Source organism: Myotis daubentonii, chromosome 4, assembly GCF_963259705.1.
Source record: "Myotis daubentonii chromosome 4, mMyoDau2.1, whole genome shotgun sequence".
Taxonomy (NCBI): domain Eukaryota; kingdom Metazoa; phylum Chordata; class Mammalia; order Chiroptera; family Vespertilionidae; genus Myotis; species Myotis daubentonii.
In genome coordinates, this window is record NC_081843.1 from 3,818,815 (window position 1) to 3,837,673 (window position 18,859).

The following is an 18,859-nucleotide window of genomic DNA, read 5'->3' on the forward strand; positions in this document are numbered from 1 at the left end:
AAAAACCCCACACACAAAAAATAAAACAACACAAGAAACTAGACCAGCTTCTTACACCATATTTAAGAATAAACTAAGAATGAATTAAAGCCTTAAATGTAAGACTCTAAATCACAGAAGCCATAGAAGAAATAGGCAGTAAAATCTCTCATGTTTCTCTTAGCAATATTTTTTTCTGATATATCTCCCCAATTAAGGGAAACAAAAGAAAAAATAAACAGACAGGACTATATCAAACTAAAATGTTTTTGCACAGCAAAGAAAATTATCAACAAAACAAAAAGACAACCTACTGAATGGGAGAATATATTTTCCAGTGATACAGGGTTAATATTGAAAATTTATAAGGAACTCAGACAATTCAATACCAAAAATACAAATAGTCCAATTAAAAAAATAGGCAGAGGACCTGAATAGACACTTCTTTAAAGAGGACATATAGATGGCCGATAGACATATGAAAAGATGCTCAACATCATTAATCATCAGAGAGATGAAAATTAAAACCACAATGAGATATCCCCTCACACTGATCAGAATGACTATCATCAATAAATCAACAAACAACCAGTATTGGCGAGGATGTGGAGAAAAGCGAGCCCTCATGCAGTGTTGGTGGGAATGCAGACTGGTGCAGCCACTGTGGAAAACAGTATGGAGGGTCCTCAAAAAATTAAAAATGGGTGGGGGGCATGTGCAGGCTGGAAGGGGTCAAGGGGGAAAAAGGGTACATCTGTAATACTTTCAACAATAAAGATAAAAAAATTAAAAATGGAACTGTCTTATGATCCAGTGATTCCACTTCTGGGTATATGTCTGAAGAAACCCCAAAACCTAATTTGAAAGAATATATGTACTATTATGTTCATTGCAGTGCTATTTACCATAAAAAAGATATGGAAGCAACTCAAGTACCCTTAGAAAGACAAATGGATCAAAAGGTAGTGGTGCACAGAAATAATAGAATATTACTGTGAAAAATAATAAAATCTTATTTGCGACAGCATCTCATAGATGCAGAGAACAGCCTGATAGTTGCTAGAGAGGACGTGGTTTGGAGGGATGGATGAAAAAGGTGAAGGGGCCCTAACCAGTTTGGCTCAGTGGAATGAGCATCGGCCTGTGGACTCAAGGGTCCCAGGTTCGATTCCGGTCAAGGGCATGTACCTTGGTTGCGGGCACATCCCCAGTGGGGAGTGTGCAGGAGGCAGCTGATTGATGTTTCTAACTCTCTATCCCTCTCCTTTCCTCTCTGTAAAAAATCAATAAAATATAATTTAAAAAAAAAAGAAAAAGAAAATGGTGAAGGGATTAAGAAGTACAAATTGGGCCTGACTGGCATGACTCAGTGGTTGAGCATTGACCTATGAACCAGGAGGTCATGGTTTGATTCTGCTCAGGGCACACGCCCAGGTTGAGGGCTCGATCCCCATTGGGAGCATGCAGGAGGCAGCCGATTGATGGTTCTCTCTCATCATTGATGTTTCTATTTCTCTCTCCCTCTCCCTTCCTCTCAGAAATCAATAAAAATATTTTTTAAAAAAAGAAGTTCAAATTGATAGTTAAAAAATAGTCACAGAGCTGTAAAGTGCAGCATAGGGAATCTACACTAATAAAAGAGAAACATGCAAATTGGTGTCACTCCACTATGCCCACCAGCCAATCAGAGCAACTATGCAAATTAACCTAACAAAGATGGCGGTTAATTTGCATACGCAGATGTGGGGTGAAGACTGAAGGCTCCAGCCAGAGTGAAGACTGAAGACTGAAGACTGAAGAGGCTTGGCTTCTCCGCTGCGGCTGGACCAAAGGCCTGGGTCCTGGGTGCCGGAGGAAAACCGGTGCCAGCAGCGAGGGAAAGGAAGGCCTATTGCACGAATCTTTGTGCAATGGGCTTCTAGTCTATAATAATAAAAAGCTAATATGCAAATGGTTGTCATATCCTCATGCCGTAATGACTGATCAGCAGGAGGTGCTGAAGCACCTCTTGGGCCCTCCTCCCCACCCCTGAGCAGAAGCTCTTGTGGTGGGATGGGAGGCAGGGTGCCTCGTGCAATTTTGTGTGCTGGGCCTCTAGTAGAGTCAATACTATGTATAGTGCCAGGTGGGTACTGGGAATATCAAGGGAGCATTTTGTGAAGTGTATGATCGACTACTATACTGTACACCTGAAACTAATTCAAAATAATACTGAATGTAAACTGTAATTTAAAAAGATAGGTTTGCCTGGCTGTCATGGTTCAGGGGTTGAGCATTGACCTATGAACCAGGAGGTCATGGTTCAATTCCCAGTTGGGGCACATGCCAGGGCTACAGTCTCCATCCCCAGTGTGGGGCATGCAGGAGGCAGCCAATCAATTATTCTCTCTCATCATTGATGTTTCTCCCTCTCCCTCTCCCTTCCTCTCTGAAATCAATAAAAACATACTTAAAAAAATAAAAAATAAGAAACATAGCTTTATTGAGATACAATTCACAGGCCATATAATTCACCCATTTCAAGTATACAATTAAATGGTGTACTAAAAATATATGTATATGTGAATACACTAATAGTCACAGAGCTATGCAGTCATCACCGTAACCAATTTTTGGACATTTCATGACCAAAAGGAAACCTCATACCTCGTATCTGTCACCCTGAAAGCCCCTCCCGCCCTCGCCGCTCTCACAGCACTGGGCAACCACTAATCTTTCTGTTTGTATAGAATTGCCTGTTCTGGACATTTCACATAAATGAAATCATACAATATGTGTCCTGTGACTGGCTTCTTTCATTGACCATAATGTTTTGGAGGTTCACCCATGTTGTCGCAGGCATTGTTACGTCACTGCCTTTTCTTGCTGAGTAACATCCCAGTGTACGGGTGCATTATATTTTCCTTGTTCACTCATCAGAGGATTGTGCTCACCTTCTGGCCATTATTAGCCACCCTTCTAGGAACATTGTGCAACTTTTTGTGTGGGCACACGGAGTGGAACTGCCAGTCACGGTGACACTGTTAACCACCTGGGTGTGACTAACAGACAGGCGTGCGGGGCGGGGGGGGGGGGGGCGGGCGGGCACTCACACAGGCCGCCATCCACCCGGGGCCCCACGAGGCTGCAGGGATCACGCCCAGGTCTGTTCCGCTGTCGCTGGGGCAGGGACTGGGCATGGACGCATGCTCAGTGGGGAGGTGCCCACTGTCAGTCACACTGGGAACAGGTCAGTGGCCAGAATGGGCATGGCCACTGCCAGGGCATGAAACTGGAATATTTAGAGTCCTGGCCCAAGGAGCGCCCTCTGGGCCCTGGGCCCGGGGCCCTGGCACTCTCGGGACTGCGCTGTGCGGGGTGCATTCCCCTGCATTCGCCCTGCGGATCTGCCTGATGCTGAGCTGGGCCGACTGCAACCTGGAACAGACTGCACCGGCCCCGCTTCTGGCTCTGCTGACCCCACCGCGGCCCTTTGCCAGGACTGGGTTAAGGACTGGAACCCGAGGAGGGTAACTCCAAACAAGTAAAGTCTTTTACCATCTCCTTCTCCTGTGGGGCCTTTGAAAATGCTCATTTCAGCTGCGCCCGAGAACCCCTCTCCCACTGGCTGTGAAGTTCAATTCTCGACAATCATATGGGACTGTATTTTAACTTCCGAGGAACTGGCAAATTCAGCTTCCCAAAGCTGCCGACCACTCCTTTCCCCCCCGGGTGTGGGAGCTCCCATCTTTCTGGCTTTCCATCCTTTTATTATCTCACCTGGTTGTGAACTGGCGTCTTGCTGGGTTCAGATTTGCAGTTCCCTGGTGGCTAATGTGGGGAGCATCTTGTCATGGCTTGTTGGCTCTTTTTTTTTTTTAATTTGAAAACTTGACTTTAATTTGAAAACTATTTTGCTGCCAAATTTAATATTTTTTTTTAAAATTAAATCTTTATTGTTCAGATTATTACATTTGTTCCTCTTTTTTCCCCCCATAACTCCCCTCCTCCCAGTTCCCGCCCCACCCTCCGCCCTCACTCCCCACCCACTGTCCTCATCCATAGGTGCACGATTTTTGTCCAGTCTCTTCCTGCATCTCCCACACCCCTTTCACCCCCAAGAATAGTCAGTCCATTCCCTTTCTATGTCCCTGATTCTATTATGATCATCAGATTATTTATTCACTTGATTCTTAGATTCACTTGTTGATAGATGCATGTTTGTTGTTCATAATTTGTATCTTTATCTTTTTCTTCTTCTTCCTCTTCTTAAAGGATACCTTTCAGCATTTCATATAATACTGGTTTGGTGGTGATGAACTCCTTTAGCTTTTCCTTATCTGTGAAGCTCTTTATCTGACCTTCAGTTTTGAATGATAGCTTTGCTGGGTAAAGTAATCTTGGTTGTAGGTTCTTGGCATTCATCACTTTGAATATTTCTTGCCATTCCCTTCTGGCCTGCAAAGTTTCTGTTGAGAAATGAGCTGACATTCGTATGGGTATTCCCTTGTAAGTAACTGAGTTTCTTTCTCTTGCTGCTTTTAAGATTTTCTCTTTGTCTTTTGCTCTTGGCATTTTAATTATGATGTGTCTTGGTGTGGTCCTCTTTGGATTCCTTTTGTTTGGGGTTCTCTGTGCTTCCTGGACTTGTAAGTCTATTTCTTTCACCAGGTAGGGGAAGTTTTCTGTCATTATTTCTTCAAATAGGTTTTCAATATCTTGGTCTCTCTCATCTTCTGGCACCCCTATAATTCTGATGTTGGTACGCTTGAACCTGTCCCAGAGGCTCCTTACACTATCTTCGTATTTTCGGATTCTTTTTTCATTTTGCTTTTCTGGTTGGGTGTTTTTTGCTTCTTCGCATTTCAAATCTTTGACTTGATTCTTGCGCTCCTCTGGTCTGCTGTTGGGAGCCTGTATAGTATTCATTATTATTTCAGTCCATGTATGCTTAATTTCTAGTTGGTTCTTTATCATAACATCGAGGGTCTCATTAGATTTCTTGAGGATCTCACTACATTTATCGGCGGCTTCTAGACAGTTCTTAAGAGACCTTAAAAGTGTGGTTCTGAACTCAATATCCTCCATTGACAGTTTTGTCCTGTTTCTTTGTCTCCGCATTTTTTATGCTTTCTTGGTGCACCCCCTAGTGGTCTTTGTGCGCAGTCTTGTTGTAGTTAAGCCTTGATTGTTGTCGGCAATACCGGGGGTGATTTGACTTCCAGGCTAACTGGCTATGAGAGTCCGCTGTGTCTGCAGTGGGAGAGCTTCTGTGCTGGATCTCTAGGGCGGTGCTAATCTGGCGTTTGCCTGAGGCTATCGGGCAAATGGCTCTGCGCAGGGCTTGGGTGGGGCGGGTCCCCGGGGATCTACAGGGCGGGCCGGAGTGAGCAGTTATGGCTGCTCTCAGTTCCATCCCTAGGGGCTCTGCCTCACAGAGTCCCAGCAACCGATGCTCGGAGAGAAAGCTGCCTTTGAGTTCCGACCGAAGCCAGACAGTCCCGCTTCTCCCATTTGAGTCTGGGTCCCTAGAGACTCGCCCAGATCTGGAGTTCAGAGTCTGAAACTCCCTCCCGATTGTAAACAACAACCGCGCCTTCCACCGCCAGCCCGCTCCACTCGCACTCCGCACCTGAGTATTTCACTTCAGCACTGCGCCTCCTCTGAGTCTGGGTATGATATTCTCTTTCCTCCTAGTTGTAGAGTTTCCACTCAGCAAGCCTTCCTGTGGTTCTGGATGATGTCCGTTCCGTCGTTTAGTTGTTTTTTGAAGTGGTTGTTCAAGGCAGCAATCTCCGGCGTTAACCTATGCCGCCATCTTGGTTTCTCCAAAAGGCTTGTTGGCTCTTTATCTTCTGAAAAATGTCTCTTCAGTTCCTTTGCCCATGTTTAATGGGGTGACTTGTCCTTATGATGGAGTTGTAGCACTTCGATATGTATCATAAATACAAGTCCCTCAGGAGATGTATGAGTTATGAAAATTTCCCTGGTCTGTGGGTTGTCTTTTCACTTGTTTTATTTTGTCCTTTGGACACAAAACATTTTAATTTGGATGAAGTCCAGTTTACCTATTTTTTCCTTTTGTTGCTTGTGCTTTGGTGTCCTAAGAAACTATCACTTAGTCCAAGGTCATGAAGATCTGCACCTATGTTTTCTTATAAGAATTTTATAATTTTAACTTATGAAGTTTATTTTTTTTTAATCCATTTGCGTTCATGTTTGACTTGGTGTGAAGCACAGGTCCAGGTCATTACTTCACATGTGAACACCCAGTGTCCCAGCACCACCTGCTGAAGCAGTTACTCTTTCCCATTTAATTGTCCCAGGACCTTCTGAAAGTCAAGCCTCCACAAATGCGAGAGGCTTCTTTCTGGGCTCTCATTCCATTCCATTAATCTCTCTATATCTATCTTTTTGCAAGTACCACACTATTCACCCATGAACTTTTAAGAAAATTAAATTCATTTTATCACTAAGTTCTTGCAGCAGAAATATTTTTCTGTTTCTTGGGTCACACTGTTATTTAGATTCTTATTCATTCTCTCTTTCTCCCCCTCCCTCCCTCCCTCCCCTTCTCTCTCTCATTTGCATTGTTGCTGTCCCATTGCTCTGATATAATCAGGAAGTTCTTGACATCTTTCCCAACATTACCTGGGGCTGGTTTATCTCCAGTACTTTCCTGACCACAATGAAAGAATTGGTGCGTGGCCTTTTCTGTAGCCTGAGGCTGCAGGGATTGGGCAAAAACAAATGGGCAGGTGCCCTTGCTGGGAAGCCTGGTTCTCTGTATTAGCTTTCTAAAATGTGGTCAACTTTCTTGAACTGTCAGTCCAATGCACACCCCCACCCGCTCCCAGCTAGCGACATGCTCACGCTCCTGTGGGACTCGGCGCACACCCCAGACCTAGCGCAGAGCTCTGGAAGGCGCCAACCCTGGCATCTCTCCCGCGTCTGCTAAGGTTCTGCACAATGCGGCGGCCTCAGGCTTGGCGGTCTCTCTCGGACATTTTTCACAGCTGCCCAGTCTCCATTGGAGTCCACTTGGCTCACACGGGTGATCACCAGCGAGAACTCTTGCAATTTTGTCAACGCACCCCTTTCCTCTCAGCAGCACTCTTAGGAGGACAAGTGGGTGGTGGGTTCTGGGTGGGGACACGCAGCACGCCAGCGCTATTGTTTCTCTCCCTGACCACCACTTTTCACTGTTTATAGAATCAGGTTGTAATGTTTTCTTTCGTTATTGCTGGGGACTTTTAAGCTTAAAATTATTGTTGTTGTTCATTTCATTAGGTATTAAAGGAGGGAGCTTCTATTGTCCAATGTATATTCTGATGTAGCACCTTTAGGAGGCCATCTGGCCCTGCTTACAGAGCCACAAATGGCTCTAGTCTAAGTGAGAAATCCTACTTCTGGGAACTTATCATGAGAAATAATTCACAATGATCCCTGGATGGTTTGGCTCAGGCGATAATGCATCGGCCCATGGACTGAAGGGTCCCAGGCTCTATTCCAGGCAAGGGCACATGTGGGGTGGGGGTACGGTGTTTTGGCCAGGTTCAAGCCTCGGACTAATGAAAGGACAGAGTCCTCTCATTGCCACATGCAAGGCCCAGCTGGAGGGCAGGGCCCTCCCAGCACAATTATAGCCAATGGCTGTGGTAGTAAGCTTAAACCTGTGGTCCAAACACGTAGCCCCACGTGCCTTGTGCTAGAGTTCAGGTGCATGTAGTTGAGTGAGGTTGGAACTCATGAGAACGCTGTAAACAACTTGATCACGCCCCTACTTTGCCTCCTGGCATCTGCTATAAAATAAAGACACGGCTTGTGGGCGTCATCGTTGTCTCCTCATCAGGGAGGCAGCATCCCACCGAGACCCAGCTTTCATTCTCTTGTCTGTCTTTCCTTAATCCTTTCACCTCCCCCCACCACTTGGGATCACCCTTGGTGGTGCTGGCATGGCACAAATGGCGCCCGACCAGGGACTGAGTTCTGGGACTAGGGCCCGAGTTTTGGCCGTAACAAATGGCGTCCGAACAGGCCTGAGTTTGGGGGAATTTAAAAAAGGTGGTCAGGTGAAAGGAGGCTCCAAAGGTGCGCGCATAAAGTAAGCTCAAAAGAAAAAAGAAAGAAAAGAAAGTAAGCTTAAAGAGCAAAAGCGAGATAAGGTCAATAAACAAAAAGGTAGGGAGCTGAAGTGTGGTGATATTAGCTTGGTGTAAAATATGGGAAATACAGGATCACAAGATAAAAATGTATATAAATATCTATGCTTAAAGCCATGCTCAGAGCACGAGGCTGTTCCATAAAATAGCAACAGCTCCTTGCATTGTTAAATGTTGTAAATAAGATTTGTCCTTGGTTTCCTGAGGACAGAGAGGTAAATATAGAAATATGGGGAAAAGTAGGGAAGCAGCTTACAGATTGCTATATAGCCGAAGGCCCAGAGAAGATTCCTAGCTCTGTCTTCAGTTAAAGCCCTCTGGATAAGGTGCTTCCTCCCAAAAAAGAAGGAGAGTTGGAGGAGGAGGCAGAGAGGGAACAACGCAGGCAGGACTAGGATGATGGGGGTCTAAGACAAGCCTTCGGGAAGCTTACTGTTACTTGTAAGCCTCTCCAGTCACCTTCTAAACAAGCAAGAACAAGAATGGGATTTTTGTCTCCACTCCAGTGGTCTCTGTATGCAAAGACACTTCAGGATTTAGTAGCCAATTGTACTCTTAAAATGCAATTACTAAAATAAAAAGGGGGAGAAGAGGTTGTGTTTGTGTCTTTCCAGAAGGAGCAGTGCAGCCAATTTGGGTGCCAGAGCGATTTGTGTGACACCACAATGGACCCAGAGAAGCTCCTTGTCCCTCCGTTCAAGGGACTGAGAGTTGCTCCAATGACAGCAAAGAAGAAGCAAAAGAAAACAGAGGCTACACTAAGGGCCGAGGTGCCAACATGGGGTCAGCTGAAGAAGCTAACAACTGAAGCCCAGCAAATAGCAGAAAAGCAAGGCGTGGAAGCTACTCCTCCAGCCACGTTTATGGCTATGCCAGCATTGGTTAGCTGTCAGTCTTCTACAAAATCTTGCGCAGCCAAAACCGAGGACTAAGTTTGGTTTTGCTGTGTTTATTGGTTTAAGAAATCAGTTGTAGAAATAGTGAGATAAATAGAAAAGTAAGCAGTAGAAAATAAGCTGTAGAAGTAGAGAGTAGGAAATAAGTTGTAGGAATATAGAAATAAGCGGTGTGTGTGTGTGTGTGTGTGTGTGTGTGCAACCCAGGAAGGTTTAGGCAGGGGTAGCCAAGCCGACCTATAGTTCATAGTTAGAGATAGATATAGAGAAATAAGTAGAAATGAGCTGTAGAAAATAAATGGTAGAAAATAAGCTATATAGAGAAATGAGTAAAAAAATAAATGGTAGGAAATAAGCTGTAGAAATAGAGAAATGAGTAGAAACTAAGCGGTAGAAAATAAGAAGTAATATAAAATAAAGACACGGCTTGTGGGCCCTGTCGTTGTCTCCTCATCAGGGAGGCAGCGTCCCACTGAGACCCAGCTATTATTCTCTTGTCTGTCTTTCCTTAATCCTTTCACCCCCCCACTCGGGATCACCCTTGGTCGTGCTGGCATGGCACAGGCACATACCTTGGTTGCAGGCTCTATCCACAGCCCTGGCTGGAGGCAACCAATCAATGTGTCTCTCTCACATCCATATTTCTCTCTCTCTGTCTTTCCCCCTCCATTCCACTCTCTCTAAAAATCAATGGAAAAATATCCTTGGGTGAGGATTAACAACAACAACAAAAACACAAAACAGAAATAATTCACAATGAAAATAATCTCTATGCACGAACCACCTGTGATAGAAAAAATTTAGAAATAATTTACGTCTCACATTAGGAGCTCAGTCACAATGATGGCATATAAGATGAAAGAAATATTTTGCAGTCAATTAGAATGATATTTACAAAAATTAATACCAGAAATATGTTCTCAGAAAAAATGACAGATAAAAATAGGAGAATAAAAATGTAATATATACCATTATGGCAACTATGTGAAGAGATGGAAGCAGATGGACAAGACAGAAAAAATTTCTTTGAAACCTGAAATGCTTGTGATAGGGAGGTATAAACAAAGAGATATTTTTTTGGTTATTTTTATTTAGCAGAACTGAATTGTTTTTACAATAAATAAATAAAAGAAGACTAAAAGCATGATTCAGAAAAGCACTCATCCCCTCTCCCTTACTGATGTTAATAGTTTTGTGGCTTGAGATTCAACTGAGTAAAAGTGGATTTACCAGCTGTGTGACCTTGGCCAAAGATACCGTTTGAGCATCTGTAAAATGGGCCTGATTTCATGTCAAGCTTAGGAAATCACTGCGGGGCATGCAGAGAGAGGTGTGTCAAACAGGGAGCATGGCCCTGGCCACACTGAACTCTCGGTGCTGGTCCTCCTCCCACCATAACCACAGCTGACTCTCACAGCCAACTGGCCTGGAGGTCAATTCCTCCCAGTGATCCTACAACAATCAAGGCTTAACTACAACAAGACTGTGCACACAGCCCACAAAGGGGTGCACCAAGAGTGTCCACCTCAGGTAATTGGGGAGGCTGAGCCACTGGGCCCTATAGAACACCTAGCACAGAAAGCCACTCTATCAACACAGGGAAGCAGCCAAAATGCGGAGACAAAGAAACAGGTCACAAATGACAGAAATGGAGGAAAGCAAACTACTGTATATAGAGTTCAAAACCATGGTTATAAGGTTTTTTCAAGAATTTTCTAGAAACTGCCGATAAATTTAGTGAGACCCTCCATAAATCTAGTGAGACCCTCGAGGATATGAAAAAGGACCAACTAGAAATTAAACATACACTGACTGAAATAAAGAATATTATACAGAGATCCAACAGCAGACTAGAGGATTGCAAGAATCAAGTCAAAGATTTGAAATATGAAGAAGCTGTAGCCGGTCAAGTGGAATGAGAAGTTAACTAAAAGGGGAACGTTCTGCCAAGAACAGACGGGGGCCTGCAAGCAGGCCACGTCAGAACAAAGTCTTGCATGCAAGATTTATTGTTCTGAGGCAGAATTTCCTTGGCGATGAATAGTCCATGAGGGCATGGAAAGTACAAGGGAGGGTACACTGCTGCAGGTTGAGAGGGTCTTTGAACAATACTGGAAATTAATAGTTTAATGTATAACTTAGCTCAGATGATCTCATAGGCATGCCTGTTTACCATTGTCACTTGCTGTACTCCATTGTTACTTGCTGTACTCCCCAATAAAAGCCATGAGAACTTTGGAGGTTTTGCTACACGCCTGAGCGAGTGGTAGCCCTCTGATTCTCTTAGCTCAATCCTGCTTGCCAAACTCATCTCAGCATCACCATTCACCTGCAGACCACCTGCAGAAGCAAAAAACACCCAACCAGAAAAACAAAAAGAAAAAAGAATCCAAAAATATGAAGATAGTGTAAGGAGCCTCTGGGACAACTTCAAGCGTACCAACATCTGAATTATGGGGGTGCCAGAAGAAGAGAGAGAGCAAGATATTGAAAACCTATTTGAAGAAATAATGACAGAAAACTTCCCCCACCTGGTGAAAGAAATAGACTTCCAAGTCCGGGAAGTGCAGAGAACCCCAAACAAAAGGAATCCAAAGAGGACCACACCAAGACACATCATAATTAAAATGCCAAGAGCAAAAGACAAAGAGAGAATCTTAAAAGCAGCAAGAGAAAAACAGTTAGTAACCTACAAGGGAATACCCATACGACTGTCAGCTGATTTCTCAATAGAAACTATGCAGGCCAGAAGGGAATGGCAAGAAATATTCAAAGTGATGAATACCCAGAACCTACAACCAAGATTACTTTACCCAGCAAAGCTATCATTCAGAATTGAAGGTCAGATAAAGAGCTTCACAGATAAGAAAAAGCTAAAGGAGTTCATCACCACCAAACCAGTATTATATGAAATGCTGGAAGGTATCCTTTAAGAAGAGGAGGAAGAAGAAAAAGGTAAAGATAAAAATTATGAACAACAAATACACATCTATCAACAAGTGAATCTAAAAATCAAGTGAATAAATAATTTGATGAATAGAATAAACTGGTGAATATAATAGAATCAGGGGCATAGAAAGGGAGCGGATTGACAATTCTCAGGGAGGAAGGGGTGTGGGAATGTGGGAAGAGACTGGACAAAAATTGTACACCTATGGATGAGGACAGTGGGTGGGGAGTGAGGGAGGAAGGTGGGGTGGGAACCAGGTGGAGGGGAGCTATGGGGGAAAATAGAGGAACAACTGTAATAATCTGAACAATAAAGATTTAATTTAAAAATTTTAAAAAGTAGCAGTATTCATTCACAAAAAGAAGAAAAAAAAAGAAAGGGGGCAGCAGTAGAATGTGGGGAACCAGCTAGAATTGTGAGAAATATTAATCCTGCTCTGTTAGCCATGATGCTTTGTCTGATTAGAGAAGGCACTGCCACCCTGGCTGGAGCTGCCCTGGAGGTGCAGCCTTCCTCCCCTTTGGAGCTGCCTGTCATCATGGGAAGATGAACAAGTTGCTGCAGAAACCAGAGTCGCAGCCCTTTGAAGCCGCGGCCCTTTTGCTACCCACAGGCCCTTGCAAACCTCCAGCCTGCTCGCCGGTTCACTGCCCACAGGCACTCCCTTTGGCTGTTTCCCCTGGAACCCCAGCCCCTGCATGTCACTCAGCCCTGGGAAGACCCTAGTCCTTCTGCAGATCTGTCAACTGCCCTTCTGCCTGCTTTCCTTTGTGCTTTTACTATATAAGCAGCCGGCTTATGGGGGGTGCAGAGCAGATTTCTGTGGCTGACCTGCTGCTCTCCCAGCTGCCAGCAGGACTGGAACAAACGCTCACGTATGATTCAACCCTGTCTCTGCTTCATTGGCTCAAGTAGTAACAGGCAGCAGGACCCATTGTTTGTCCGGTTACAACATCAACTTTTTCTACATGAAAAAAGTGCTTAAAATTCCCCATGAGGCCCTGCCTCAGGGCCACAGCTCTGAAGGAGGAGCTCCCAGGCTGGCTGCGCATCTTCCTGGCTTTTGTCAGGCTTCACTACTGGTCCACACACCCTTGGAACATAGGATCCAAACAATGATAGTAACACAGAAAAGACACTGAGTTACCTTTCTCTGGAAAGATGTTGTTTTTGGTGAGCTTGACACTTTTGGGCCTGGGGCTGCTGTCATCCATGCCCATGATCAGGTTGCGGAAAAACAGATCGAACTTCTTCCTGCTGTCCGTGTTGATGGTGCCGGCCACGGTCCACACCAGGGCGAAGAGGAACAGGCCTTGCAGCCAGAGGAAGATCTGCTGGCTTGTCAGGCCTTCAGAGCCTTCGCTTTCGTCTTCCTTTATGTCCCTGATTTCATCTGAAAGCAAGGAGAGGGACTCAGGGAAAGCTGCAGAATGGTGTGACCTGGGCCTGAGTCGGTGAGGGGCCTGGAGAGAGGATGGACATTGGCTGAGTGGCCATCACGTGCCAGATCCTTTGTCCACATACATTTCTCCCCATTTTTTTGTTGTGGTAAGATACTCATAACAACAAGTGACCACTAACCATTTTTAAGCGTGCACTTCAGGGAAGTGCGTTCACAGTGCCAAGAGCCATCACCACCATCCGTCTCCAGAGCTCTCTCATCTTGCAAAACTGGAACTATGTCCCCATCACACACTCACTCCCATCGTCCCTCTCCCTCCTTCTGACAACCGCTATTCAACTGTCGTCTCTATAAATCTGACAACCCCAGGGATGGAGGCAAGATCACCCAGTGAGGTTAAACTCAGTGGGTGAAGTTTGAGGAGAAATAGTTTCAAATGATCTTCTCTAAGATACTTGCTAACAACAGAGAAACCAGTCACTTTACAATAGAGACACATGGCTGGTCAAAGTTAGCTGGCCAAAGCCTTCACCAGCACACAGGCGCCCCTACACCACGTGCCTCTCGGGGCACTAGGGACCCAGCACCCTCCTAAGGCTTCCACCCAAAGGCGCGAGCCCGCGTCTGATTGTGAGAAAACACGAGGCCACAAGCTGCGAGGCATTCTGTCACGTAACTGACAGTGTTATCAGGTGACACGGCTATGGGAGACCAGGAAAAATAGAGGACTGTCACAGGCTGCAGGAGCCCAAGAAGATGTAATAATTAAATACAATGTGGCACCTTGAATTGGAGTCTGGAACAGGAAAGGGACATTTGTGAGAAAACTGGTCAAATTCAAATAAAGTCTATAGTATAGTTAACATAGTATCAAGGTTAATTTCCTTATTCTGATCATTGTGCCTGGGCTATATAAAATGTTAACGTTAAAAAAAGCTAGGTGAAGGTATATGTGAGTCTCTATACTCTTCAGCAATTTTCTCTAAGTACTGTATAAAGTCATTTCGAAATAAAATGCTAAAAATGTATTTACTGTTCCTTATCTCAAAGCCCATGGATCACAGCGATCATGTTCTTGCATTTCCACATCAACAGAGCAAAGGGTTAGAGCTCTGAAATCATATTTGTGTGTTCAAACCAGCCTTCCATTTCAATAGTTGTATCTGGGCGCTTCTGAGTGGGCTCATGGCTACAGACTGGGGAAGGCAAGCGGTTAGGTCCCTCGGTGTCGGGACAAAGCGGCCCTCTCTCATGACGGTGCCTTCTCTCCTGGAGGAGATACTGCACAAGAACAAGAGACAGCTGGGAAAGTATACAAAACCCACAAATATTCATGCACACACAGACATTGCATGCAATCTGTGTGCTTTGGAAACATTGTGTAACTTTAATTTTAGAAAACCAAATTAATATTTAGCCAAAGAAAGTACACTCAACAGTTCACCGCGCTACACTTTTGCTCTGCATCTATCACACCTTTCGAAGAATGGGCTGCAAAGTGCTAATGCAGCAGAAGTTGTAGGAAGGTCCATCTTGAGTTTGAGTTACATGCTCTTTTGAGAAAGAAATGGCACCCAATAAAAGTTTTCTAAATGGACACACCCTTTGTCATTTCTAGTAGAATTCAAGAAAGTTTGATTTATGTAAAACAGTTCCAGGGAACTTCTCCTGCACAGCTAAACCAATGGGCCTATGATTTATGTGCTTCCCATGCCCTGGAAAAGTCTTCTAGTTTGTAGACTAATGTAAGCAGTTCTTTATAGTCTATCTGGGTGTTTTGCAAATTCAGATTTTTATAATTGTATGTTTTCTTAATTTCCTGTCTAATTTTTCAGAATTTTTATTCAGAGATACGTTTGCATGTACCAGCTGCATTCATTTCCCTCCAGGATACGCTCGCATGCTAGGTAAAGAGACAGGGATTATCGCTCCCATTCTGCAGATGAGGAACCTGAGACCGAGAAGAGATGGATGATTTGCACAAGAACATCCAGAAAATCAATCCAAGATCAAAGCTAAAGCCAAAATACGTGGACTCTTTCCACCAAACTCTACTATCTCCACTCCAAAGGCTTGCTTGTTCTAGATCAAAATGCTGATCTGAAACTCAGGGTTGGGCAGAATAAAAGGGTGTGAGTGGAAGAAATAGCCAAGGCACAGCCCACCCCATGTGGGAACGCTTACCAAGCAGAGAGGAGTACAGTCTCATCATGGAGAAGGCAAGGTGGGTGGGAGATGTTTGGACCACAAATTTACACTGGAGGCGAATGAATTCCAGGCAGGGCTGGACAAGCCACATGAACATGTCATTGACCTGAAAGCAGAAAGTGAAATTCAAGATGTAATAAAAAAAATGAGTTTAGGAGCAAGAGCTTGGAACACCTCGGGGAGCGAGATGCTGGTAAAACCGCTGATTACTGTGAGTGCCTCTGTGCCCCTCCCGGCTTCCCACTTAAGGGGCACAGGCCACAGGCCCCGCTCGGTCCACTGTGGGTGGGCAGAAAGGCTGCCGCTGCAGTAGGTCAGCTGCAGGACACATGCAATAGCTTCAGGGCCCAAACAGGACATCTGACTTTGTTTCTATAAAATGTTCTAAACAGCCATTTGCAAATGACTGGCATTTGTAAGGCAGATCCTGTACACAGGCCTCAGCAAGTGCAGCGCTAAGTTCAAGGCTCATTGTCATTAACTCCCTGGATGTGCATACAGACCCACTTGTGGGTTAATAATCCCAGTCTCTTGTCTCTGCTCTCCCTCCCCCCATTTACTCTTTAAAAAAAACCTACTTGCCCTAGCTGGTTTGGCCTGTGGACTGAAGGGTCCTGGGTTCCATTCCAGTCAAGGGCACATATCCAGGTTGTGGGCTCAATCCCCAGTGTGGGGCGTGCAGAAGGCAGGCAATCAATGATTCTCTCTCATAATTGATGTTTCTCTCTCTCTCTCCCTCTCCCTCTCCCTTCCTCTCTGAAATCAATAAAAATATATTTAAAAAAACTACTTGACTCACTTCCTCCTCCTAGTTTAGAGTGGTTTTTTTTTTCATTTTTCTTATAATTTACTTGTGACTGTTACTGTAAATTATCTTGAGTCCTTTTTTGGAAGTAGACAAGTCACCGCTAAATAAACGCATTCGTAGGTTGCACATATATGTGGGTACGTGTGAATGTATAGATGCATTATCAAACATATGAATATATGTACACGGGTGGGTGGCATATGCACTCCATCAACGAGCACTAACGGAGTGACTGCAGTGTCGGAGGTGCTGAGGATAGAAGGTGGGCAAGAGAGCCGAGTCCCTGCCCCCCGGAGCTTCCCGAGGGGCAGGAGGGACCAACGGTCAGTAGTTACACAAGGAAGAGCACGAGTAAGAGACTCACAAACCAGGGAACCACTGCCAGGTCACAAGAAAGGCACCGCAGGAAGGAGGGGGCTATGGGGAGGCGTGCTTGCAGCTAAGAGGAGTGAGCGCATTGGTCAGGAACTGCTCCCGGCCAGTCCCAGGGGAGCTGCTGCTCCAAGACCGCTCCTCGTGGCTTCCAGGCGATGGGTTCCGGGGGGGAAACCACGCAGGACCATGGGCCCTGCTGACGGGCTGGAGGAGGCTTCTTCAAGAAGGAGGCCTCGCGCCCACCCGGGAAGCAAGGGTGACTCCTCACCAGATGAAATGGGGCCAGGTTTGCAGGAAGAGGCACACCAAGTACAAAAGGCCTGAGGGGGGGAGACCAGACCTGAGGCTGGAGGGGGCGGGTGTGAGGCTGGAGGCAGGTAGGGCCGGATCCGAGCCCCAGCCTCTGACAAGGGGTGAGCCTTTGTGCTGGGTCGCTGGGGCTTCCTGTGCCCGCTGGGAAGGTCTGCGTGCACATGGACATGTGTCTGCATAAACGCGTGTGCTCAGGCATCTTGCACATGCATGTACATGTGACAGGCAGAAGCTGTCCTACAAGGCTCCCGGAGCGATCGCAGTGGGAGTAACACCCTTCTTGGTGTCCCCGTGGGAACCTGTTTTGGGATCCGATCGATGCAGGGAAAGCCGGGGGCACCTAGGCTGAGTGGCAGGTGCCCCTCCCCCGCAGGCCACCCCCTTTCAGGAAGAGATGGGGATGGAGCCACATCCACTGCCTCCAGCGCCCTGAGGGGTGTGAGTAGGTTACAGGGTGGGGGTGTCGGGGAGAGGAACGCAGGGCGGCCCCCTCCATCCACGCAGAGCCCTTCTAGAGCCTTCTGCTGGGGAGCGGGGGCGGGTGACCTTCCTGCCACCACACAGGATTGGGCTCAGGCACCGGGTTTCCCCCGGGGGGTGGAGGGTAGAAGAGGGGGGATGGAAGGAGAACCAACCTCATTGTCCCGCCCCACCACATGGAGAAGGAAGAGGGGGAAATGGCAGCCAGGAAGCCAGGCACGGGCAGGTGGGGCTCCCTGCCCTCCGCGCCTCCTGGGGTGGTGAAGGTGAAGGCCTCCAGGGGAGGAGGGCAGCCAGGAGGGAGAGGGGAGCGGCTCACCAGCTCCTTGTGCTCCTCAGTGAGAGTGGAGGGCAGGGTGTCCATGTAGGAGTCCTTCAGGGGCTTCCAGCCCAGCTGGTGGGGCTCCATGTAGATCATGCCGCACCTGGAAGCGCGTGGGTGAGGCAGTGCTCAGTCCGGCCGAGCTGGGGCAGGTCGCAGGCCACCGGAAGGGCCCAGACATTTGGTCAGGAAGGGCGGAGGCCAGTGGTGGTGGTGGTGGCGGGGGTGGGGTGGGGGGGGGGCTTGGGAGCCAGAGGGACCTGGTTGGAATCCCAGCCCCAGATCCTGCTAATTGAGTGACCATGGGCAAGGTTTCCTTACTGTCTCTGATTATACATCCTTGTCTATAAATTGAGGAATATAAAAGATATATAGTTCATAGTGCTGTTGTAATGGATACAATGCCAATGAAGAGTTTAGCACTAAAAAAAAAAAAAGTTGAGCACTGTGCCCAGCACCTAGGAAATTCCGGATCAATGGCAACTGCTATCGGTACCTAGTGTATGTTCCCATGGACTGACATGCAACATTTTTTGTTTGTTAATCCTCACCCAAGCATACTTAAAAAAAATTTTTTTTATTGATTTCAAAGAGAAAGATAGAGGGAAAGAGAGAGAGAAACCTCAATGATGACAGAGAATCACTGATCTGCTGCCTCCTGCATGCCCCCTACTGGGAATCGAGCCCACAACCCAGGCATGTGGCCTGACCAGGAATTGAACCCTGACCTCCCGGTTCATCGGTAGATGCTCAACCACTGAGGCACGCTGACTGAGCCCCAAGGACGCTTTTCCCATTGATTTTTAGACAGAGCAAGTGAGGAGTAGAGAAAGAAAGAAACACATCGATGTCAGAGACACACAAATTGGTTACCTCAGGCACGTGCCCCGAATGGGGCCAGGGATTGAGCCTGCAATCAAGGCAGATGCTCTTCACCAGAATCGAACCCAGGACCCTCCAGGCCACAGGCCGATGCCCTGACCACT

General features: G+C 46.2%; 1 protein-coding gene across 1 annotated transcript in view; it reads right to left on the minus strand.

Annotated features, from left to right (window-relative positions):
* The window catches only part of DNAH3 (dynein axonemal heavy chain 3), a 192,778-nt gene that overhangs the window by 65,358 nt on the left and 108,561 nt on the right, over positions 1–18,859 (minus strand). The window contains exons 38-40 of the mRNA XM_059692029.1: positions 17,871–17,976; positions 15,553–15,682; positions 13,114–13,359 (exon numbers count right to left, since the gene is read on the minus strand). Coding sequence (XP_059548012.1) covers positions 13,114–13,359; positions 15,553–15,682; positions 17,871–17,976 — 482 coding nt within the window. The remainder of the gene's footprint in view (positions 1–13,113; positions 13,360–15,552; positions 15,683–17,870; positions 17,977–18,859) is intronic.